The sequence below is a fragment of the Ambystoma mexicanum genome, chromosome 8 (genome assembly GCF_040938575.1).
Source record: "Ambystoma mexicanum isolate Mex_15411 chromosome 8, UKY_AmexF1_1, whole genome shotgun sequence".
In the NCBI taxonomy this organism is placed as follows: Eukaryota; Metazoa; Chordata; class Amphibia; order Caudata; family Ambystomatidae; genus Ambystoma; species Ambystoma mexicanum.
In genome coordinates this window covers 663,490,093-663,516,631 of record NC_090929.1, presented here as the reverse complement: position 1 = coordinate 663,516,631, position 26,539 = coordinate 663,490,093, and the positions used below count along the sequence as shown (strand labels likewise).

At 46.7% G+C, this 26,539-nt stretch overlaps 1 protein-coding gene across 2 annotated transcripts in view; it reads left to right on the top strand.

Annotated features, from left to right (window-relative positions):
• The window catches only part of ZBTB48 (zinc finger and BTB domain containing 48), a 478,630-nt gene that overhangs the window by 132,768 nt on the left and 319,323 nt on the right, over nucleotides 1-26,539 (top strand). For both annotated transcript variants that reach the window (XM_069610427.1, XM_069610428.1), the window contains 2 exons: nucleotides 3,077-3,339; nucleotides 13,676-13,787. In XM_069610427.1, the coding sequence (XP_069466528.1) occupies nucleotides 3,077-3,339; nucleotides 13,676-13,787 (375 nt within the window). The remainder of the gene's footprint in view (nucleotides 1-3,076; nucleotides 3,340-13,675; nucleotides 13,788-26,539) is intronic.

Sequence of the window (26,539 nt, the reverse complement as noted above, 5' to 3'; positions counted from 1 at the left end):
TTCTTACCAGGAACTCTTTTCTTACTTAGGCGTGGCTGTGGAAGGAGACACCTAAGCACTACAGGAGACTATTTAAACCACACCCGGTGGATGAATCTTGCTTTGCGTTATTCTGCACCCTCTGCAGCAGAACGCTCATCGTGTCTTCTGCATCCGGTCCTGGGCCTAAGGAAAAAGGCTTACCATCCTGAATCCAGTCTTCAGCAACTCCTATAAAGACAAGAAAGAACAGGTTAGCATTCCGGCATCTGAAAGGCAAAGGCTTACCTACTCTTCGTGCGCTCCGGAGGTCTTCACACTGCATTCCGGCATCTGAAAGACAAAAGCTTACCAACTCTTTGCACGCTCCGGAGGCCGTCGGCGCTGCATCCCGCATCTGAAAGACAAAACAAGGTGCGTTTAAAGACATTGGGGAACTTTAATACTCACGTGCCATTACTCCTTTCCACATCTAACCCAGTGGGTATCCCGGCACCCTGCAGCCGCTCCGAACTTGTACCTGCAAAATAAAAGACAGTTAGAGCGCATCGTGAAGCTGGCAACAAGCGCTTACTTACGTGCTTCCAGGCGCTTCTATTCATCACACGGGCTCCATCTTCAACTCACTTCAGCCCGTCATCCGCCATCGCCGGAACCCTGCAAAACAAGAGACATCATTATTAAAGACTTTAAAGACATTTGAGTTACTCAAAACTTACCGTTCGTGCAGTAAACGACGGACAGCAGTCCTCTGAAGTCAAGAGGCCTGCCCTACCTACCCAGTGAAGAAACTGGTTACAGCACCCTGCCCCGAGGCAGATGGAGAGCTCGGCATTCACTTACCTAAGGTGAGAGCGTTAACCTGTGGGGGTCTACAGGAGAGGAGAAGAGGAAAGAGATAGGGACACCCCAATAACCCCAGTTCATTAACCCCGTATTTTCTATCTGCAGACATCTTCTCTGCAAGTCAGGCATACAGGGCACAGAGGTCCAGCCCAAAGAGCCAACCGGGTGCTGCACATCACCTTTGAAGATACGGTAGTCGCCCAGTCAAGACCGGCGCCTCTGCGAGAATCAGGTGAGCGTTACACTTGTCTCAGAGATAACAACCTTGACTCCAAAGAGGAGGAAAGCCAGGCGGTTCATCACAGCCGGTGAGCCGAGGGGAGAGTCGACAAGAAACCAAATTGTGTTAAACGAAAAGTAGCCAACGGCTGATTTGAACTTTGAAAGGTTTCATGATACTATTAATGAGAGAGGGGAAAAACCAGCAACAGAGGCCTCCGGCACCACGTGGGTGCTCACGCAGGAAACTCTAGGCTATTACCCGATGGTAGAGACTACCGTAACCAGAAGGCCTTGGGTAAAGGTGAACAGAGGTCGAAGTGGTCATACAGGGGTCTTGTAAAATCCTCTGTATCGTCAAAAGTTTTTGATAGACAGATGATGCTGAAGGAAAAGGACATGAGTGAAACTAGCTTATGAACTGTGTTTCGTAAAGGTTGGCAAGAGTGAACCCGGCAGAGGGATGCTAACAAAAAAGGGCGAAGTCTAAAGTCCCAAAATACAGTGAACTGTCGGTGGAAGTTGGTGAGAGTGAACCCGGCAGAGGGAAGCCGACAACCAGAATAGTGTGTTGATCTCAGTGAACCCAACCAAGGGGTGTCCACACTGAACTGTGTAAAAGTTGGCGAGAGTGAACCCGACAGAGGTAAAACCAAATTCGGGGGCAAAGCCCACAGAGTTGTTTAAAAAGACATTAAGATTCATTAGTGTAAGAAATATTGGAAGACCAAGGGAAGTGAATTGTCCCCTACTCAGTTGGGTCTGAGCCCGGCTGAGGGAGATCCAGGGGTGAAAAGCCATCACCCAAAGTTCATTGAGAAAAGTAAGTTTGGTTGTTTTGTTGACTACGACTGGTGAGGCGTCTGCGCCCAGAAGAGGGGGACCCAGGGGTCAAGCCATCACCAGATGTATATGTGGAAAGGAACCTTTTGAATAAATCAGGCCCTCGAAGGCAAGAGACTTTAAAAAAAAAAGACTTAACCCTCGAAGAACATGATAGTTGGAACGGAACTGCCGGCTCGAGTGTGTGCTGTGCTCAGGACAATCCGCCTTGTCGGGTGCTCAAAACTTGGAGAAGGGAGACCCCTGGCCATCACATCCTGAATTATTATTTGCTTACACTTCTTACTTTATTGAAACCCTATCCCACACTCTTTCTGTAAGTAGATGTAAGAAATTGGCAATAGTTAATTTTTTTAGTATAGGGCCTTTTTATTTTGACACAACGCCACAAGGACTGCCTTTTTTCATTTGATGGCCGAAGCTTGCTCCATCTTAGATTTAGGTTTAGATTGGGCGTTTTGCCACCCTGTATGTACAGTTTAATAAACACCCTTGAACTGTGATCACGTGTCTGTCTTTACTGTTGCCTCCATGTATTTCTTACAGTGCTTTAATATTGATCACTTGCAATGATGCATAATTTATTGCAGCCCTTTAGTCATGGCATGATGTTAATTTGGCTATATAACGGTGCACTTGATATATGGCAGCAAAACCTGCAAGCTTGCATAATGTTTGTCCTCTGTGACTGTGTCAGACTCTTTTTGAATTCATGTCACAGTAAGGCGAGTTCTTTTTAGCCAAGAACCCTATTTAACCCTTATTATGATCATTACCTGCACACAGCATGGTTTTTATAACCCGGAAATGTTTCTAGATGGCAAAATATTTTCTTTACGCATTAGGTCTTCTGTTCTTCCACTGCTTTTTTTGGGCACACACTGAGGTTGGGCAAAGTCTGAATGCAACACCTTCAATTTTTTAGCATCGGGGATTGCGTTCTGCCCCTTTTCCTCCTTTTCAAAGACATTAACTGAACATCTCTCCGCCTCAAAACAGATGATTGCACGTCAGTGATAGTTGTATGTACAGTATGATTAAGAAGGGCTGGAATTAAATGGGTACTCTTGTTTCTATAAAGTAGCACGACAGACTCAAGTTGGTGTCATTTTTGTATTCAAACTGAAGTGCTTTATTTATTTTATAGTATGCTCTGAGCAAAGCTGACCGAATCCTTCTCTTATCATAGTGGGAGTTGGAGGTGGTGCAAGTCCACGATGTGATCACTGACCTCAACATTCACGATGAAGACTACACGCCTGAGAAAAAGACAATACACACCAAAAGGAAATCCTCTTCACTAAAAAAGAACACAGATTTGGAAAATACAGTGAGCACCGGGCTGAGGTCCAGAGACTTCCTTGCCAATGGTAAAGATCCTAGCCAATCTGTGGAGTGCCCCACATGTCACAAGAGGTTCCTCAGCAAGTATTACCTAAAAGTACATAACAGGTGAGGTTTCTCAAGCATACCATCATTGGCTTACTTTTTCCTGCCATATTCAAAAAGGAGAGCATATGTTTGAGTTCAAACCAGCTAATTTAAGAACAGTCTTGCAATGGTGTCAAGACATGAATTGGGAACCACAATGGAATGCGTTTTGCTGATAATTCCTTGCAATGTTGAACAATGAAAGATGTGTTTTTCAGCTGTGAAGCAAGGCTTACTCTCAGCCTGAGATTGAAGAATAAAGTGTGGATTAAGTAAAGTCTGTGGTATTGTAGCAAGGAAGTGAAACACAGAATTGTTGTGCCTTGCAGGCCTCCTCTGCATTCAATATCTCCTGCTGGATAGTGGTCAACTTGCAGGCACTGGGGGGTCATTCCGAGTTTGGAGGCAGCCATGGTGCTATTAGCACCATGGCTGCCTCCAAACCCGGGTCTGGTCTGACTGAATGGGGATTTACCGGGTCATTCCGACCTTGGAGGACCCGGTAAGTCCCCATTCAGTAAACCATTCCCATTTGAGCCCCCATAGGACTCAATGGGGAAGGGGCTAATAACGGGCCCGCAATTTGCGGGCCCGTTATTAGCTCAAAGGTCCCTTAACGGGACCCACAGAGAACGGGTGGTCAGACCAGCCATTCCTGCTGGGACCCGCTAAGGGACCTCAGAATAAGGCGGTAAGGGTTTACCGGCACCAGCATCCTTACTGGTGCCTGTAAACCCTTACTGCCACACCTGAAATGACCCCCACTGTGTTGGAAATTAGCATAGTAGCTTCAAGTAGACCATCTAGGCACATACAGCAACGTTAAGGGGCCCACAATGTTCAGGTAAGAAAAAGGAGCACTGAAGCAGTCATGTTTTTGCCAACCCGGTAACTCCTTCAACCATGCTCTGTGAAAATTTGAATTTGAGATGCATGTTGATTTGCGATTTCACACAAGTATTCTTGCAGCCCAAATCAGATTTTAGAGCTATACATCTCCATTGGAATGATTTGTTGGATTGATTTGTAGCAATAAAATATAGATTAAAAAGACTACATGTAAGGGTATGTATGAAAGGAGGTGAAGGTTGAGGGAAATAAAAGTTTAGCCAGAAGGTTGGCTAGAAGGTAGCAAAAGGAAATGGAGTGCTGAGCATCTGTGAATGGTAATCTGATAAGGCTGCGTAATAAACTCTGCTGTATGATTCTGCGGTTATAATTATCATTGGGGTTCTTATCTAGTGCTTTGTGCCAGATTCCCACTACTTGTAAGTGCTTAACAGTTGTTGAAATGTTATGGTATGCTATATATTGATATTGGAAAATATGAAGTGTTGAGTTAGCTTGCGAGTCCTCGCCATGTAACCTGCAGGTCATTGGTTTGAGTTTGGGTAGAAGTAAACAATATAAATACAATTGAAATGAGTAATTGTGAGATTTTATAGCAGGCCTTAATTTCTTTTCGCCTTGTGCAGATCCAATAACTTAAATGACATGCCTCGTTCTGCTTATTATCATCTGACGTCGGTAGACTACAAAGCTTTGAAGTGCGAACAATTGCAATACAGATAGTTGAGCGCAGACATGCACTTCTGATGCTAGGGGCCAGTAGGCCACACATTAAGTATTCCTAATGCAGCATTTCAACCTTTTGAGGGTACAAAATTAGTAACCATTTATTTGGTAATTTAGCAAATAAATGTTTGTGGCTAGCTGGCTGGTTGTTAACCTTGGAAGGTTCAGTAGGACTGGGTGGGTCACATTTTCAGGATACATGAAGTAACCATTAATCTTCCCAACATTCCTCATGAGAGTACCATTTAGACTGGTAATGTGTAATGTTCAGAGTTCATGGTATCCCTGTACGTGGGAAATGCCAGTACAACAAACTACTGCAAACTTTCCCCCAAAATTACTTATTTACTAGCTGAAAACAAGGAGTTTGCTTTGCTTCATATATGAAAATAAGTGCCACAACATCTGCCATCCCTTGCGTGGGCAAGTTGACATTTGTTTTCTGACCATTTCAACCGACTCTTACCAAAAAGTGTCATAGAATTGAAGCTGTCATGAGCTCAGAAAGATTATTTATCTTCAGATACCCTAAAAAATCAAGGATTCGACAAATGTATTTGTTTGGGCCAAATAGGGGGTCACCCATTTAGACAATCGCAGGCCTTGCAAATTCTTAAAAATCTCACTAGACCTGCACAGCGAGATTCCTAGTTTACATACCAAAGAGAAATGCACTTGCCCCAAGGTGACTGGTGACAAAATAATTACCAGTGCTTTTTGTAAAATGGCGCATGTCGCCATAAGCACACTTCATATTTGGTGCAATGCTGTCAAGCATGCACAGTAAAACTTGTATTTGCCATTTACTGCAAAAAATGTGTGTTTGCAGTAAATTGAAAATATGTTTCTGACATCCCCATACTCGCCAGCAATGCAGAGTATCATGCAAATGGTACTCGCCCTTCATGAAAACTACTCGTCAATGCTAGTGGGCTTGTAGATTTTGCGAGCCCTGAATTGGATGTGCTCCTGAACCTACAAGCTACTATAGGCTTTTCCAAACAATGCACTGTAACCTAATTATAGGTATGAATCTGAGCTGATTCTTTTTGTTTTATTAATAATGTGTAACAATCAAATGACATTTCACATGTATAAAAGTATGAAATAAAATGAGTATAAGGCATGATTACATAAAATAAGAATTACACAGATACTCAACCAGTCCTTGAGTCTCACTCATTTTCACAATTGTACAACTTAATAAAACCCAGACGATTCAGCAGTTTCACTACTTCCAAGCATAAGTGTGTTTCATGACCAGAGGACAGTCTTTGCCAAAAGTCTTCCGTTTTCAGCCATTCTACTTTATTTACAAAATGTTCAGAGTGGAGAGTCCTCACTTTCTCAAGGGCAGGGCATTGGATCAAGATGTCGTAATGACTGTCCTATCTCTTTACATAAAGTACAATCGCCCACTATTTAATGATCTTTGTTCTGTACAGCCAATATTTCTCCCGTTGGTAACCAATTTAAATGAAATATCAGAAATCTCAGAAATTCTTCTCTTCATCTGGAATTTGGGAATTTTCAGTTATGTTGGAATAGTGCCCCTTGGTTTATCCAAAAGGGAGAAGTTACTGTGGAGGTTGTATCTGCTCATGATGTCAATCGTCATGACCCAATCCATTCTCATGACCGCTCTCTTGACTCTTGAGTGGGTTGGCTACCAGCTCCTCTACAGTTCTGGCACAATTGGACACTATTCCCTTCACCTTGCTCTACAGAATATGTAGATATGTGCTAGAACCCTCCTGCAACAAGGAATTGGCATCTTGGGAGCCCGAATAGATCGGAACAATTGCATCAGCTTCCAATCCAGACAGGCGCTAAGCAAGCTCAGGCCAAGTTCGGATCGAAGGGTTTCCCATAGGGATTGATGGTGCAAGATTTAAAGCTTTCTTCCACAGCCTACCTTAGAGTCTTACCCAATTTAGCTCCCAAGCCTGCGATGCCGCATACCTCCCATATAGTCAAGTTAGGATTACATTCCCATTGTAGAAATTAATTAGGGTCACAATGGAAAATCTACAATATTTTCCCTTGAGTCTCATCATCTGGCAGATTAATTGGTCCATTTTTTTAGTCAGTTTGAATCCTAGATATGTGACTTCTGTGGTCTGCTTTCAGCTCGTATGATGTTGGATTTAGACAGATTGATAAGGTTGTTGCTTTCGGCATAAGACCCCATCACAGTTAGCAAACATTGGAGGCCACGCAGCGTGTAGTCTAAAAGCATGATGTTACCAGTGTATGCGATCCAACATACCCTTAGTTTCCCAAAAGCCTGCTTATTTAAAGCCTCATTCAAATCTGCCAGGTAGAGGTTGAAGGGCTAAGATGCACCCCTGCCTCACACCTCTCCCTGTGCGGATGGGCTTGGTGAAATGGCCCTGTCCATCTAGTCTGACCTGTATGGTAGAGTTCTCATGAAGATGTACGATGATTGATAGGAGCTCCAATGGGATCCCAAAATAGCTGAGTTTATTCCAGAGACCCCCCTCTATTGATGGTGTCGAAAGCTTTCGACAAGTCCACTAGAGCGCCATAGATGGGGGGAATTATCTACTTTCCAATTCTTTCCACGCATGTTTGTGATCAGACCATTCTTTCCTGAACCCAATCTGCACTTTGTCCTGGATACGGCTGTTCTCAGCCCACTGTTCCAATTCATGAAGAATTCCACAAGTTAACAGCTTATTGTCTGAGTCTAAGAGGGCAATCGGGTGATAATTGGCAGGATCACCCTTCTTATGAATTGGAATTATAATTGCAGTTCTCCAGCTGGTTGGACACCGTTTACAACAAAGCACATTATGAACAGTGCCAATAGAACCAGTGACAATACAGCTATACCAGACTTGAAGATCATGTTAGACCATTGGGCCCAACCGCTCTAGAAGTCGATGAATTCTTTATTAAATCCGCTATACTATCTCTAGTCGGATTTAATGGCCTAGGACCATTGTCCTTCCACACTGCCTCCTCACCTACCGGTTTTCTATATAGTTCTCTGAAATGGGTTATTCAATCACTCTGTCACAGAGTTACTTTGCAACCAGGCTTTTGTCCCACTTTCCTGATTTATTAAAGCCCAGAAATTCTCGGATCTTTGGATACCACGGTGCCCAACATGAGTTCACCTTCTCTCTGATGCTGAAGGTATCTGGTTGCTCTCACCCAATTTCTGTATTCCACTACTAGCTTATTTTTTCCCACTTAGAATTTCTGATTTTGCTAATTGCCCCGTCTCAGGGGTCCTGATGTTCTATCTCAGCGCCTTTTTTGCGCATCCACGTAGCATGATCAAAGGCATGCTTATGATTAATACGGATTTAATTTCCCCTATGAATGGGTTTATCCTGTTCCCAGGGGGATCATGTTAGTTCTGGTTAGTCTCGCGACATCAGCAACAGTAGCTCACTTAGGTTTTTATTCAACGCAAGACCTCCAGATCTAAACTTTGAGTCTATACCCCCTTGATTAACCACTAGCTTTTGCTGCCTTCCTTTTTCTGCTCTAGATACTGTGCAAATTCTTTTTTTGCCATTACCATGTTGTGGTCACTATTAGCGGTGTTCTTAGTCTCCATAAATAGACACTGATCAAACAGATCTCTCGATAGTATCCAGTAGTCTATGCTTGAATTAGAGAGACCACTTTTCCATGTGGGATCTGGATGGTAATCGCCCTTGATGCTTCCATTACCCATAACCAAATCCCACTCCTCTATATGTCGCACATTTTTTCCCATTTTGCCGTGCCACTGAATTTTTACATAAAGGTAAACCTGCTAGTAGGCTATATTAATCACACATCTCCTGCCATTATTATGCTCGGTTTCCCTTCCGAAGTGGCTGCCTCAAGCAAGACTATAGTCAGATTTTCCAAAAAGATTTCTAAGTTAGGGCACAAGGGGATTCCTTTGTTATGCATCTTGTGATATCTCCGACCTGATAATACAATTTGGCTGCCGGGATACCTTGGCAGCCATTCTGCAGTAATTATAATTTTGTTTTGATAGAATTCTGTGTGTCGATAAACAGGCCTCCCGAAGGACGGCTGCCATTATAGTGTGTGGCATATTGTTCCACTATGGAGAAGCCGTCTATTTTCACTACCGTCCTTAGCCAGGTCTCTTGCAGCATAATCGGGTCATATTTTCTGAATATTTCCATACAGTGAGGTTATTAGTGAAGCTCCTTTAGCCCCTTGTGTTTCAATTTAGCATGTTCACTTCACAATTGGCTAGAGAGACGCATTATTCTCTCCCAGTTTCTGAAGTCCTGCGAGAGGATATCTGGCAATATAGACCATACTTTGCTCTTGCAATCAAATAAGGCAGCAATTTAATTTGCTTTTCCCATCTCCTAACCCCCACTTGTTCTCTCTACCTTCTGTCCGAGTCAGGGGGAGTCCAAAGAAGCGTTCCTGCCCCACATAGTGTTTCTGGCATAAGATACTACTCTTCTTTTTTTTTTTTTTTTCTTCTGGCTTCTTATTCAGAATTGCATAGCCCAGTTCTTGAAAGTCGTTTCGAGCTGCTAAGAGTGCGTTGGCCCTGAGTCGAGACTTTAGTCTGATTTGTACAATATTTGTGCCATCATCGTAGGGGAAATGAATGTAGTCAATATCATGGGTTGATAAGAGGAAGAGATCAGGAATCTCTTTTTTGATTTTTAGTATCACATGTCTATTTAGGACCTTTTGTCCTCCTACCGGAGCCAGTTCTTTAATCCAGACTCTTGGACGAGCAAATGTTATGTCCTTATTGTCCCGCTTGTTCTCGGAGCATGCTCGCCTGCCCTGTTTAGCCTTCGTCCCCACAGATGGCGAAGCCAACATCAAAGAATAGGCTGGAACTTGTGAAAGATGTCTCAAAGTGATCACATTCCCTGATCCTGAGCACAAAGCCTCCTCTATTTGAAAAGCCTCCTCTTGATTGTCGCTTGATTGTGATTGCTTCAACATTGTGTTATAAACAGGTACTGGGCCTTTTGGAATCCTTTTCCTACAATAGAATATAGGCTCCCATCTACACTGGTCTGGGGGAGTATTTGTTGGAAGGGATATGACCTTGCATTGTTGTGATGAATTAACATCTGTCGTAATTCTTTCATCTTTGAGTTTGTGATGGTGCTATCTTCTTTGTCAGTGGATGTGTCACTCTTGGGTCTTCCAAGAGACATGTCAACTGGACTGCATCTCTTTTGCTCTAACACAGTTCATTATGGTCACATCCAGTGGCGCTGGTCCGGCTCCAGCTTGGCAGTGGTCTTCTTGCCCCGGCCGACAAGCTACTGCAGTCTCGGATGCTGAGATGTTTTTGTCCACGGTTTTAGTTTGAGTACTAGTGTCTATTCTTTGTAAACGGGTAGACTCAGTGGCGCATGACTTCTCAGCCGGCCTCTGACCTCCTATCGGGTGTCTATTTAGGCTGTTGGATCAATCAAGTCGAGGTTTCTCAAGAACTTTCTGGAGTCCCTCTTTGCCTTTTTTCTCCCTTTTTTTGTTTTGTTTTGCCATTCGCCTTTCTTGGGATTCCTTTCACCGGAGATGGTTTTATTACAGTTACCACACTTTGGTTTATCACCTCTTCCAAAGGAATCCCCCACCGGTATCACTAGTACTGCAGAGGAAGGGGAATGCAGGTTGTTCAATTGTATTGATTCTATTCTCTGGATGGGTGGTCTTTCTGGAGGTAATGAGATTACTCTTGATGCCGTGTAGACTGTTACTTTGTTGGTCGAGATTTAGAATCGAGGCTGAAATGCAAATCTTTACAAGGTACCATTTTGTTATGGTTGCAATCTCATTTGAGATCTCCACAATTATTTCATTCATCCTCACTAAGGTTAAGGCTGTTCTATTTTGCGTCTGGGTTAGTTTGTTTTCTTTTTTCTCGTGTTTCTTTTAACATAAACAAGGCGATCTTTATCTCACCAAGTTGTAACATATTATCCCAGAGTTTAACCTTGACTCACAAACGAGCTTAAGACCAAGTTCAGGGCTGAGATGGAGGGAGCTGTTAATTTGAGTATTTCGTCCATTTCCCAAGTATTTCATGCAGGCCTTGGTGTAACTCTGGCCCTGGGAACAAAATAGAGCTCAGTGACAGCTGTCCTCCAAATTAATATTCTGGTCCTCTTCTGATCAAATCGGTGCAAGACAACATTTGTTTCTAGAGGAGCTGCTGTCTGCAATTCTCCTTCCTCTTCCAAAAAGGTTTACCACCTCTAGAATACTTCCATCACTCACAAGTTCAGCCATCAATTCACTGGGACGTTGTTTGGTCAAACTTGATTTTGAGCTCACCCGTGCCCTCTGAAAAAAGTCTTTCATATTTTTATGGTTCTTAACTATTGGTGTTCCAGGGATCGAAGGGGTGATAGAAGTTTTGTCGGGTGGCCCAGCCAATGTTTTTTTTTAATCAACTAGACCGTTGGCCTCCTTAGACCCAATAGAATACTTTTGGCCTTATTTGGTGTTTTTTTTCCAAAATTTAATGTGGAAGCTTTATCCGGCTTTATCTGGCAATTTGAAACCCATCAATAGTCTTTGGTCTGCAAGGCCAACCTGGTTTGAGGTGGATACTGTCGGTGATGTCGGTGGTAGGACCTGTTCTGACATTTCCACTGTCAAGACTGGGGGAAATTCAGTCGCTGGCCTCATTATTCAATTATATATAATTACGGCCTCTCCTGAGCTTCTGTTCAGTTGAAAGTCATGTACTACCATAATAACACAAAACCGCTCAATCTGATCAGTTTTTTCTTTCTCTAGCAGACCGAAAAGGAGAAGATCCTGTCTCAAAGGCTACCACTGATAGGTGGATTGTAAGATGTATTCAACAGTGTTGGACCCTGTCAAACAAGTCCCTTCCATTTACATCAAAGGCACACTCGAAACATAGCACAGGGGCTGCCCTTGCTTTTATTGCAAATGTGCCACAAGAGGCCATCCATAAAGAGGCTACTTAGAGATCAGTCCACTTTACCACAACATTGTGTTGACTCCTTATGAGTCCGGCGGTAACGGTGCAGGTGCTACCAGCAGGTTGCCACCAAACCTGTAACTGTTTACCGGCACCTGACTTCCCGGTGCCACTGGGAGATTAAAACCCTGGTGGCCCGGGAAGTCGGGCACCAGCAAATTGTAAGTCCTCCTTCCCATAGAGTCCTATGCGACTCTGGGAATGGGGACCACAGAAGCACCGGCACAGTTGCTGATGCGCCCGTGACGGGTCTGCCTACCGTGGCTGCTTTGCCTGGCAGGGTCAGACCTGTCGGGCACGGCGACTTCGGCAGGCAAACCCACAATACCGGAAAACTTAGAATGAGGCCCATTGTGTTGATAAACCAGCCAGAAATGATTAACTGGTGCGACAGGCAGTATTAAATCATCTGTTTCTGTTCCTTCAATCATCAGCCACCTTCATTGGGTATTGCTGGCTAGTCTATGTAAAGCATTTGATTCTAAGCAGATCCACAAGCCTCGGGAGACAAAACTTACATTACTGTAGTCGTCTTTCCGATACTTGCATCCGCTTATATTAACATGCGCCAGGGGCTGCCCTTGCTTTTATTGCAAATGTGCCCATCCTCCCCTCATTGAGAGTTGAAGGTATCACAAACATGGGTTTTTCACAGTTCGTCACATACTCCTTTCACTGTACATTTCATGCAATCTCAGGCCAGAAAAAATAACCATCTGAGAACCTCAATGGGTGAAGGATCATGGGTACTGTACATGTCACAGTAGGAAAAGTATAGGAAAGCCTCGTTGATGTCCTATCTTCGACTTTGAAATGTAATGCTCTGCACCAACCACTAGATGTCAGCCTATGCATATCATGTGAATCTAATCGGATACAAGCATCAAAAACAGGAATACATGTATGTAATGTTTGTCTCATTGCTAATGGGATTGATTTAATGGGTACTATCTTGGTTCAACTGACCTTTTATGTGGACGAGCTTGATAATAGCAAAGGGTGTTATGCTTTGCCATCTGCCCTTCACTCGCTACCAAGCCCTTGACTACCTTACCCTCGAATGATCATACTGAGCAGGACAAGAAATTGGGATTCGATGAGAAGGAGCTAAAACCAGCTACTGCTGAGGATCCAGTTCCCAGTGCACTTCAAATTCAACTTCCACATGAGATGCCCACTTAAATTTATTTCCCCTTATGTATCATCCGTTATGCTTAAATGTGTACTAGATGCTTCCTAATTTGTCTTTTTTTAATTCTCAAATACTTAAAGTTAATGTCAGATACGCATGTATGCAAGGCACGCGTTTGCCTGTGGATCCAAAAGCAGCTCCTGGTAGCTGTTGGTTTCAAGCTTACCAGGCTCTCCTAGACTTGAAGCAGAAGCTAAATATCTCCCAGCAATTTCGAATCCTGCTGTGGAAGCTGATCAAATGGAGCAGTTTTCATCAATACCCAGCATGTTTTTCCTTCGAAAGGTGTGGAGATACAGAATGTACCACAACATATTTCTTACCACCAGAGGCCCTGGCAGATTCAGGCTTTGTTGTTTGGGGCTATATGTTTAAACTAATGGAGAGATGGTATTACAGTGATTCTGCACAGTTAAAAGGATTGCGTTTTGCAGTTACCTGTTCATTGTGTCCATACGTATCATGCCTCCACCTTTCCTGTGTTAAATATTGCATGCCCAGTTGTACTTGTGGAAGGAAATAGTTTTGTAATGTTCTTATTGTAATCTTTAAGCGCAATCTTTAAGCACATATATTGTTTGTGCTTTGATTTTTAGGAAACACACAGGTGAGAAGCCCTTTAAATGTTCCAAATGTGGGAAATGTTACTTTAGGAAAGACAACCTCTTGGAGCATGAAGCAAGAAACTGCGTGAACAAGTCAGAGAAGGTACATTGTTTTGCATACTTTTTACAATGATTGTAGTTGTATGTGTTTATAGCACACAGTAGGCACTTGGGTGGTTAGATTATATCAAGACAGACCATATTCAGAATAAGCAGATGCCTGCATCTTGGTAAACCAACTGTTGGGAGCTTCACAGTTTTAGAAAATCAAAAGTAAATTTGAACAACACATTTCAAAACCTTTGGGCACACCCTGAAACATTTTTGCAGCGTATCTATTTTAAAAATTCACATGCTGTGCATAGGTTGCCATCCGGCGCTTGGTCTGAAATATTGGCACTTATTTACAACATTTTTTAAGTGAGCGTTCAGCTGGGCATATGTTAGTGCTCCATCCACCACGATTCCTCGAGTATCGACCTTCAGATTGTTTTCCACCATCTGGTGCGATCACGGAAAAGGTGGGGGCGTGACTTTGGAAGTAGTTTACTTCAGATTTCTTCTGTGAAATTATTTTTATTCAAATTTATTAAAATGTAGTGCATATCAAACATGCATGAATAATAATCAATTATAATGTATAAGAATTGGCTTAACTGATAGTTTAAAAATTGAATAATGGGGGAAGAGCCCAGGTCCAGATGGCATCCCTTCTGACCTGCTGTGGTCTCCTTTTGGGAGCCAGTCTTAACTATTTTAACAGCATGGTGGAACTCAATCCATCATAGTGGCCATATACAAAAAAGGGACTATGGAATTGCCAACAGCATGCAGACCTATCTCCTTCCTGGACTTTGAGTTTAAGATTTTTGATAGGGTTTTCCTATCTCACCTTCAGTACTGGGTGAATGGAGAGCCCATGCTCATTGACAACCAGCTGGGGTTCTGGGAGGAAGTGGGATCTAATGGGCTAGCCCTAAATCTCTACCCGATTACAGCTAACTCCCTCCAAGTGGGCAAGGAGCCTATATAAATGGCGTTCATGGTTTTGACCACTCCGTTCATATACTGGGCCAAGTTATGGCAATGTCTCGATACCATGAATTGCCCTAAAGATCTCATGAACATTATTTCAAGCCTCTGTAGCCATAATGCAGCAAAATATGATCAGCGACCAATGGACTGCACACCCTGGTTGCCAGGAGACTCGGGGGCACGGCCGGCTTTTGTCGTTAAAGTCCGGCAATCTGATGTCCCGCATTAAAGAACGTGCCGTATACCAGCTCTAGCTCATGCTGATGACACTATTCTATTGCCAAGTACTCCTCGCTCATTGCAAAAGCTTTAACACACTTATACCGGATGTATAAATGGATTTGACCTGCAAACTAATACAGCAGATTAAGCAGCATTCATCTGTTACCCTAGTGGTAAATTGATCATGGCTAACCTACAACATTTCTTGGTCAAGGTCAAATGACTTCCATACAATAGTCCTTTGACTATTTTGGGATCTAATTTTTAATTGGGGCACGCATGTAGCAAAACTGGGTATCTGGGATGTTGCAAGCAATAGTGGGGTATAAAGAGGTTTTTAAAACTTTACAAGGCTCAAATGGTTCCAATTGTTTTAAGGGTATATAAGGCCAAACCCAAAGGCTGTAGCCCTAAATGTGGCCATGAAAATACCTCACCTCTATCTGTCTTGAAGAACTCCTTTATGAAATACATTTTGAGCTTACTGCAGTCCTCACACAATTTTGCACCCCTTAAAGAGTTAGATATAATACCATTCGAAGATGGACTGAGATTGAAACTTGTAAAGCTATGGCTAGGGGATTGGGCAAACGACAAGGCCGTGCTGACTAAGGAAAGGTTGTCACACATGATGGGTAGCGAAAAAAATGCTTTGAAGATCAGTGGATCCCTTTTTATTAAACAATCCTTTTCACAGTTGAACTGTAATGCCTATTTCTGATGCTTGTGAATCGGTTTAGAATCCCATCCTGTGCATATAGTCCAACATCTAGTGGTAATCGTAGAGTATTGCATCTTTTTTTCGAAGATTGAAAAAGGGACGTCGACATGTGCGTGACTGTAACACTATCCCCAACGTGCCCTGTAATGTACCTTTCGAGATCCCCCAGATTGTTTTTTCATGCCTTTCTGGTCAGCCACTTAATACCGTGCTCATCTACCGAGTTCATATTGCTTCTTGTTCGTTTGCCAATTCATCGCCCTATCTTTGATGGCTGTTTGACTATCGACAACCTTCTCGATGGCTAATCCTGTTCTGCTGAGTCTACACCTCTAGCGGCTCAGCGGCTGTTTCTTCTCGGCCTTGGCCCTCAGGCACATCTGTACAGTAGGGAGACTAGGGACACGTTCTACTGACTCTTCGCTTGAGAAGGCCTTTTCTTTGCCCCTCCCAATCCTTTCATCTGGCTGCTTTAACTCCACTATGGTGCAAACTCCTTTGAAATTGTGCCTGTCATGTAACTGCAAATTCCTGTGGAAGGACACTCATCGAGTGTGCAATCGGCCCCTCCCTCGTGACCGCGACTAACAGCGTTGCAAGACCTGTAAGCTCTTTTGGCCCAAGACCCTTAAGGACAGGCGCACCAAGCCATCGGCGGCCTACGCGATGCAGGATGAGAGTCACTCTCCTGCGCCTCAGACGAGCAGTCTAAGCGGCCACGGCTCTGGATCGGTGCGCATAGACTTAACAGTGGCGTCTATAGACTTGCGTGTGTCTGTCCCCAACCCCAATAAGCATGTCGCCGGCAGTGTGATGGGGAGTTCACACCCCGGTAACAAAGACGCACACAATTCCCATAAAACCAGAAATACAACCCCTTGGCCTTATTTGACTGATTTGTCCAAGAATCCATCGACACCCGTAGAAGAGTTCGGCGGGGCCTACTGAACCTCGTGGCCTGCTGCGCCCCATCATCTAGGCCAGCGCAAGGCCCTAAGGCTTCGACCTTACCACGCACCTCCCATAAAAGCTCATGATGCTCCGCCTCAAGAAGGCCTCCTCGTTACCCGAGGGATATCCTCAAGCCTCTCCCTTATCTCAGGTCCTACAGCAGGATCCTACCCAATCTGCTCCATCTTTCCTCCCATTGATGAACCGTCTTCCTCATTCTCGACAGAGAAAAATGTGAGGCCCGCATGTGCAAAATGTCTGAATATATACTTTTCAGCTACATTTGATGAAAGTTTAAAAAGACATTGGCCTATGGACGATTGCCCAAGCCTTTCAAGTCGCCAAGAAATCGCTCCCCTGGTGCTCAATTTTCATCTGTGTGTATGTATGTATATGTATGTATATATATTATTGAGGCTTGTGGAATCTGCTTAGATCACATGCTGTGCATAGGCCGACATCTAGTGGAAGTTGCAGAGTATTACAGTTTGTTTTTCGAAACTCGAAAATGGGCGTCGACACAGGGTGTGCCAGTAATACTATCCCTAGTGTGACGTCCACTGTACTCATGATCCCTCACGCGTGTAGGACCCTCAGATTGTTTTTTTCCGCCATACTGGTCGGAAGCATTCAGCAGAGTTCCCTGGCATTAGCCATACTTTGAAAAATATTGTTATATTTCCCCCTTTTTTCTCCACCCTAACGTTGAGCCACCGAAATTCAACACTCGACAGCGAACCGGAGAAGAAGGCGACCGTCGAGAGCTTCACGACAGAGTGGGCCTAGAAAGGGCTCTGGCCTCGGCCCGGACCTCGGAAGGCCTCTGGCCTCGGCCCTACAAGTGGGGAGAGTGGGACATACTCTACACTCTTATATATTTTCTTATATATATTCCTACACTTACCAGCCCGCTGCCTCAAGGTGCGTATGGAGGGTACCCCTTTCCAATTTTGCCCAAAGTGCAACCGCAAGTATCCTTGGGTTGACAGACAAGCCACGTGCAATCTCTGCTTGCCAAGGGATCAGCCCGAGGCAAATTGCAGAGCGTGTAGTAGGTTCAAACCTAAAAAACTAAAAGACCGTTCCACCAAGCATTGGGCCCACCACGCCAGGTTGAAGAGGCCATGGCCGCAGAGGGTGCCTTCAGCGACGGCAGCGACGCCGTACTTTCGGACGGCGAGGGCAACAGAGCGTCGAAAGACAGCCAGGCGCAGGTCCCCGACCTCGGAAGGTCGTCCGGCAGGGCGGCTATGGAGAAGACCCCCGGCGACGTAAGCGCAACCCACAGCACTTCCAAACACACAAAGTCCCATCGAGACTCGACGCGCACGTCGAACTCTCGGAAAGAGGCACATGGGGAACGGTCCGAATCAGCATCCTCTGGGCGTTCGCAATCTAGATCGCCGCATGACGCCAGGCAATCATCCACTATTGCCAAAAGTGCCTCGCTCCCCAAGGTAACCGAGGTTCGATCGTCGGAAGACGAAACTGACCTCTATTCCCAGACCGCACTTCAGGAGTCGGCATCAGTACAAGTAACGCCCATTCCCGAATCCCAACCTACACGGTCGAAGGATAGTACCACCACTACCGAAGCGTCGAAAAGCTCCGAAGGCCCAAAGAAGCAGGGCAAACACTCTTCCATCCACAGGGAGGGGGGAAAACAACAGAGGAAGCAGTCTCAGCCTACTTCCACACCGCAGAAACATTCCACTCCACTCAAACAGACAGACGGGTCTCACACCTTTATTATATATGAGTCAGAGAAACTCCCCCCAGGCAGAGTCATTCCCAGTTCAAGAGAGTGGTCCAGTGGGGACATAGAGTCATGTTAAGAATGTCACCATTGGCAGATTTCTATTCTAAAAATCCCAAACATTTTCTCACTTATAACCCCAACGGGTCAGCACCCTCAGGCTCCAAGGATCCTACCCTCCTCCCTCCCCCCCCCCCCCCCCAAGTAAAAAGTCCCGGTTCGAAACAACACGGTCTTCAGATCCCTTCCACATTCACCCTTATTCTCAGGAACAAGAAAATCCTTCCCTTTGTGAGGATACAAATTTGGGCATGTTGGAAGAACAGACTGGGACAGGCTACTATGGGGACGATGAGGAAGAGGACGACCCAGAAATATACAGGGTAGATTCCCCGGTAGATAAAGAACCACCGGCTACCGACTCCCCTGTCGACAACCAGCCCCTCCTAAATGAGGTCCTATCTAGAGCAGCAAACCACTTCCACATTGACACCCAGGGTGCTCAATACGAAAGAGATTTAGCCGAAGAGTGGGTGGGAGAAAGGAGACCTGTTGCGCAGGCCATCCCTATCCTTAAGTCCATCCAAAGAAAAATGGACCCTTCACTGGTAAACCCCAATCTCACCAGGGCATTCAATCCCAGGATTGAGAAGCTATTCAGGGCAGCCCAATCAGACCCACTGTATATAAGAGGGCATCTGAAACCGGACTCCCTAGTCGTTACAAACACCCGCAAGAGGGCAGGAACACCCTTATCATCAGAAGTTCCTCCCGACAAGGAGAGCAAGAAAATCTATGGGTTCGGCAGAAAGGTTGCCTCCACTTCCGCCTACCAAGCAAGAATCGCCAACTCCACCACCCTACTGGCGAGTTATAACTGCCACCAGTGGGAGGAAGTCGCGGCACTCATATATTCCGCCCCAGAGCCCCTAAAGAGCCAATTGGCCCGAGTCTCAGCGGAAGGAAGAGCCGTATCCGGTTGCATTTTAAAGGCAACCTTTGATGCCGCCGATAATGCCGGTAGATTGATAGCAGAGGGTACTGTTATCAAGAGACACGCTTGGTTACGGCAGTCTGGATTCAAGACCGAAACACAAGCATCATTATTAGACAAACCGGTGGAGCCAGATCTATTGTTCGGTAAGGCGGTCGAGGACGCGCTGAAAAATGCCACGGACGAGTATGAAACACTCAAGTCCCTAGGTCAACTAACCACCAAACCCCCTAATCAAAGGGGTAATAGCAATTTTCGCCACACACGCGGACAAAATTCCCAAAGAGGGTCAAACTACTCCCAGGGGCAGGGTACGCAGTGTAACAATAACCAACAGTCTACCCAAGGTTATAGTAGAGGGAATAAGAGAGGACGGGGTGAAGGTAGAGGCAGCCCCAGTAGAGGCGGCGACACGCCTCCACCAAAACAGTGACGCTCCGTTCAGGGTCCCTTCTCACGCATCCCCAGTAGGAGGACGCATTTCCAACTTCACCCAAGCTTGGGAAGGGATCACATCAGACAGATGGGTGCTGTCCACAGTGTCCGCAGGATACTGCATAGAACTCTTAGAGCGTCCCCGAAACCACCCTCCACGACAAAGAACACATTCTCTAGACCACCAAAGAATCCTCGTCGAGCAGATCGTCAATCTGCTAGCAAAGGACGCGATTGAACTCGTCCCGGGACACCAGGTAAACAAGGGTATTTATTCAACTTACTTCCTTGTACCAAAGAAAGATTTAACAATGCGCCCAGTATTAGACTTGCGGCCTGCAAACAAATGTCAAGCCCCAAAAGTTTTGCATGACTACTCTCCAAGAGGTAATTCCCCTCCTAAAAAAGGGGGACTACATGGCAACATTGGACATGAAAGATGCCTATTTTCATATTTCCATGTTCCCAGTGCACAGAAAGTACTTGCGCTTCAAGGTGGACAGTCGGCACTACCAGTTCAAGGTACTGCCCTTCGGAATAGCCTCGGCTCTAAGGGTATTCACCAAGGTACTGGCAGTGGCGGCAGCAGCACACCTACGCAGGGAGGCAATCCCGGTGTACCCTTAACTGGACAACTGGCTCATCACGGGGGAAACCCCAGCGATTTGCAGAACGAACATTCAAAGAACAATCGACCTCCTCTTGGAATTGGGTTTCTCAAACGAGAAAAAGTCAAGTCTGGTGCCAAGCACCTCCAAACAGTTCCTAGGAGCTATCCTAGACGCACAAGAGGGGTTGACCTTTCCATCAGAGGAGAGAATTCGGAATATACTACTGCAAATTCCTCAATATTAGGCCGGTCGTCAGTTAACGGTACGCAAAGCAATGTGTTTGCTAGGCATGATGGCGTCATGTATTTACCTGGTCCCCCACGCGCGCATGCGCATGCGTCCCATGCAGGAATGGTTGGCGAAACAGTGGTCTCAGGCAAGTGGTCAGTGGGACGATCTAGTGGTCGTTTCGCCAACACTGGTACAAAGCCTTCACTGGTGGACAAGAGAAAATCTGTCCAAGGGGAAACACTTTTACGATCCCGAGATACAGGCGATAGTCACAACCGATGCATGCCTGACAGGGTGGGGAGCTCACCTCCTCCACCACACAGCTCAGGGTCTCTGGTCTCACTCAGTGGCCAAGAATCACATCAACCTGCTAGAGCTTCTGGCAGTATTCAGAGCGCTTCAAGCGTTCGAACCCTACCTGCTGAATCTGTCAGTGCAGATCCGGACGGACAGCACTACAGCCATGTTTTACATAAACGAGCAGGGAGGGTCTCGTTCGCCAAATCTGTCCAAACCTGGCCAGAAAATTTGGACATGGGCACTCAAACATCTTCCTGTCATCGCAACATGTTCCAGGGGATCTCAATTCTCTAGAAGATGCACTAAGCAGAGATCCCCTCGCAGAGGAGCACGAATGGTGTCTACACAGAGAAATCGTAGAAGATCTCTTCTCTCAGTGGGGTTCACCCACCATAGACCTATTCGCTACAAACGAAAACAGACAGTGCCCAAAATTTGCGTCCAGATTCCCACAACTAGGATCCCAGGGGAACGCCCTGTGGATGAACTGGTCAGGAATGTTTGCATACGCTTTTCTACCAACTCCTCATCAGGAAGGTGGTGAACAAGATGAACAGGGAATCGATGACGCTCGTCCTAGTTGCTCCCATGTGGGCGAGACAACCGTGGTTCCCACACTTACGTTGACTAGCGCCGTGTGACCCCATCAAACTCCCGAGCTGGCACAACCTACTGTCCCAGCATCAAGGTCAAACAGTACATCCTCTACCCATCTCAATGAACCTAGCAGCATGGCTCCTGAGGTCATAGAGTTTGGACATCTAAATTTACCTCAAAGATGTATGGACATCCTAAAAGAATCTAGGAAGCCTAACACGAGGCACTGCTACTTTGACAAGTGGAAGAGATTCGTTATCTGGTGCCAGAATAGACAAATCAACCCAGTTGATTGCACTCCAACTATTGTTACATACATGCTCCACCTGCTGGATGCAGGACTGGTTTTTAACTCACTGAAGGTGCATCTGGCAGCTCTGTCAGCATACACCACCTCCCATAACAAGGCGTCGTGGTGGATAGTTCCAGTGGTTAAAGCCTTCATGGAAGGAGTAAAGAGACTTCACCCTCCAATTTCAAACCCACCACCAGGGTGGGACCTTAATGTGGTGCTAGCTAAACTCATGGGCCCCCCATTCGAACCCATGCATAAAAGCAGTCTCAAACACTTGACTTATAAGACAGCCTTCTTAGTAGCTATTACATCCATAAGAAGGGTTAGTGAAATTCAGGCTCTGACAGTGCAGGACCCTTTCTTTACAGTTCACAAGGATAAACTGGTTTTGCGTACACACCCTAGGTTCTCACCTATGTTTATTTCCAAATTCCACGTGAACCAGTCCATCGAGCTCCCGGCTTTCTTCCAAAACCCACAAAGCTCGGCTGAGGTGAAACTACACACCCTAGATGTGTGTAGGGCGGTCCTCTACTATGTAAACAAGACCAGACCGCTAAGGAAAGCAGACCAACTGTTTGTCTCCGTAGCTACAGGCAGAGAGGGGGATTGCGTCTCCAAAGGTGCCCTCTCTAAGTGGATTATTAACTGTATCCAGCTGTTTTACTCCCTTTCTGAAAAAACTCTGCCTTTCACGCCAAGAGCCCACTCTACCAGAGGCATTGGGGCCACTCTGGCTTTCATTGCAAATGTACCCCTTGACACCATTTGCAAAGCAGCTACTTGGAGCTCTATTCACACTTTTACTCAGCACTACTACATGTTAAGGAGAATTCTCTCTTTAGGCTGAACTTCCTAACCTAGTGAGTCCCCCAGCAGCTTTGCTGGATTTCTGGAGTTTGTTTTTTTCCTCCTGCCAAGAGTGAGACTCTTTTTCTCCCACTCTTGGACATGATTTATGGTGTTCCTTTGACTGCTTATGTGTTTTATGGGCTATGGGGTCCTTTACTCCATAGGGTCTCATATCTTTTTACTATGCGTGTTACACAGCACCCTCCGTGCAGTAACACAGGGGTGTCATAGTGACACCCCACCATAAACTCCATACCCTGGGACTGACTACTGTCTCCGAGGGCATGTAAAGTCACCATTGGCTTTACTAGTCCCAAATCATTAACAGAAACCAGTACAAACCATCATATTGTGGACGTACTGGTCGGGTCAATTCGATTGCCCCGGGGTCTGTTAGTCGAGGGGGCACGTCTCCGTCCCCCCTGATCGAGTTTTGGCTGGTGGCAGTGGAAACTACTTTTTATATTCCACCGCAAATATTTTCCTATGGCCAGATAGCCACTCACCACTGAACCGCGAATCAACGGACCGCTCCATGTACCTGAGAAACTCTGTGGCTGATCTCTCCCCTGGCAGTGCAACAGACTCCTGTCTTCCTCCACGACGAAATCCTCTCTTCCCCCAGACGAAGCACCGACTTGCATCCGCTGCCAGGAACAACTGCCCCCGCTGGAGCGTTCTCACCACTTTAAGGTACCGTGTCCGCCAGGCCTCCCTTTCTAAAGATTGCTACAAGGTAATAATAACTCCTTAACCTTCTGGACTGGGCTGGCCGCCTTGACCCTCTAACTGGTCCCTTTCCTTGGTCCAACTCTTTTTCGAATCATTAAAAGACTTTTTGTGCACTACAACCGTGTGACCTTGGACACATTTCGTTTCGATCCTCTTAAAGCGGATCCAGCCTACTGACTCTGAATTCCCGGTTTTACCTTGCCTTCCTCTCTTGTTATGTTCTTGTAAAAGTGTTGGGATCTGTTTCAATTTGTTCTCTGCTTTTCTCTCCCTTTTTAAAACGAATTATTAGAGTGCCATCTACGTTAAGCGCTCACCGCTGTCTGAAAATAAGTGGGGCTTTACTTAAGACTTGTTTAATATTCTTTTAAGGGAGTGTATATCTTTTAGTGACCGTGTTTTTGAATTGCTTACTATTAGTGCCTGTGTGTTTTTCTAGATGTGGTTTTAAATAAATAATTATTTCGAGGGGATTGGGTCCTCCGACGTATTCCATATCTATGACATGTAATCACCACAGCTGTGCTGCTTCGGAAACTTTTTCGGCGTCTGCGTCCTGCGTCGATGACGTCGATGCGCCGTCGTCGAGGACCTCCTCCGACGTCCGACGTCATCCGATGTGATAAGTAGGACGCACGACGCCCATAGCCTCAGTTCCGTTTTTTCCGCGAACGTGTTGCTTCGTGTTTCTCGGTTTGAACGCCTCGACTCTTTGGAGTTCTGTTCTTCTCGGTTCTTCGAACCTGTTCGTTTGTGTTAATCCTTCTGAAGATGTCTTCTACTTCGTCTTCGACCCCGCGTCCGGGTTTCAAGAAGTGCGGGGAGTGTGGGTCCAAGATGTCGGTGACGGACTCGCACGACGCCTGCCTCTGGTGCCTCGGGGAGGCCCACGACACGGATGACTGTATCGACTGCCAGTCGCTCACGTCCAAAGCCTTACGCGAACGTAAGAAGAAGTTGTCGGTAGGTCGGGTGTCCAAGCCCCGGAAGTCGAAGTCTGCGGGGCTTTCGACGGATGATTCGAGGGGTGACTCTCCGTGTCATCGTCGGAAGTCTCGTGGGTCTCCTTCTAGGAGTCGGTCTCGCCACTCCTCTGCCTCTTCGAGGCATTCTCGGAAGCGCCGACATCGGTCGTCTTCCAGGTCCTCTTCGGAGGGCTCTGCCCGGCACGTCGCTTACCCCTCGGGCCGTGCGACGCCGGAGGAATGGGCTTCCTTCGGGAAGAAGATGTTGGCGATTCTTGAGTCGCAGGGTACTCAGCCGTCCGCGCCCCCGAGTGGGGTCGGTCGTGTGAGGTCGAGAGACACCGCTCGCAAGAGTGGTCGGCACGAGTCACGGGAAAGGTCCCGTTCGGACAAGGGGACTCGTTCTCGATGTACCCGTTCCAGGTCCCGGTCCTCGACGCGTTCGAGACTGTGTGCTCCTGTGAGGTCTTCGAAGAAGGCTTCGACGTCTGTGGCGTCGAGGGCGTCGACAGGTTTTCTCGAGGCTCTGGCTCCGAGGAAGTCGTCGATGCCGTCGACGCTCAGGTCGTCGAGGGACACGCTCGGGGCTCCGGCCTCGAGGGCTGTGTCGACGCCGCCGATTCTGGAGGCGCTGCATCTGACGTCGACGCCGATTTCCTCGACGTCGACGCCGATCCTCTCGGCGCCGATGCCGGTTCTCTCGACGCTGGCGCCGATTCGCTCGACGCCATCGACGCCTTTCGTGTCGGAGGTACCCCAGGGCACGGGTGGACCCCCTAGGAAGGCTCTGGTTAAGAGCAAGCACTCTCGAGTGCCTTCTTTTCGCCACCTGGATTATATTTCAGAGGCGGATGAGGATTCTGATGGCCTGGTTCCTAGTCAGGTTCCGGATGACATTGTCTCGGGCCATAGTCAGTTTGACGAGTTGAGACAGTCACTGCATGATGCCAGTGGACTGGACACCTCTCCGGAGGTGGAGTTTTGTAGGCCTGAGCCTGGCTCTCATGCTGATTCCTTGTACCGGCGCCTTATGGCTAGGGTTTCTGAGTACTTGGGATGGTCTGCTCCCACAGGGGAGTTTGTGCAGGATGATCTGACGGACATCCTTGATGTTGGTCCCCCAACTGACCCGGTTCTGCCGTTCCATATGGCTTTACAGAGAAGGGTGGCGGCGGCTTGGACTCCTCCGGAGAGTCTCCCGGCGGTGGGCAGATCCTTGTCGCGAAAATACCGTCCAGCCAGTGGCGACCCCTGCTACTTGACCAGGCACCCCACTCCGGAGAGTTTGGTGGTGCAGGCGGCCACGGCCCCGGCGAAGCAGGCGTCGTACCCTACCATCCCTCCTGATAGGGACGACAAACGTTTTGATGGCTGGGCGAAGAAAGTGTTTTCTTCTGGTGGTATGGCGCTTCAGGCGGCCAACTCCATTTGTGCCTTGTCACGTTTCACGCACACTCTGTGGAACTGTGTTGCGTTAGCGGCTGAACATGTTCCCGAAGGGGTTGAACTGGATGGTTTCCTTGCTATGGTCCAGGATGGTAAGGATGCCATGTGTGAGTCCGTTCAGTCGGGTTTGGACTTAGCTGAATGCGTCAGTAGGTCCATGGCGGCGAGCACCGTGATACGCAGGTTTGCGTGGTTGCGGAAGTCGGGGTTTGCGCCTGATGTGCAGTCCCGGCTCCTCAACATGCCCTTTGATGGTGAACACCTTTTTGGCAGCAAGGCTGACGAGAGCCTTGAGAGGTTGCGGACCTCAAAAGCTGCAGCGAAGTCGTTGGGCGCTGCAGTTCGCCAACCTCCGCCTTTTCGTCACAGGGGACAGCAGTGGAGGGGTGGTTCCTTTCGCTATTACTCATCCTTCAGTAAAGCGAGAGGAGCTGGCAGTCAAAGAGGCCAACGCAGGGGTACCAGAGGTGGACGACAGGGTACCCGTGGTGCCAAGGCCGCTCGGGCAGTTGCCTCTTTGCCCTCAGGTAACGCCGCAGCCGCTCCCGCTCAGTCGTGAGGCCATGTCCCTTGGTTCGCCGGTTGGGGGAAGGCTGGCGCAGCATCTTGTAGAGTGGCAAGCCATTACTTCAGATGTGTGGGTTCTGGAGATCATAACCCACGGCTACTGTCTTCCTTTTCGGCACAGGCCTCGCGACAATCCACCGGGGAA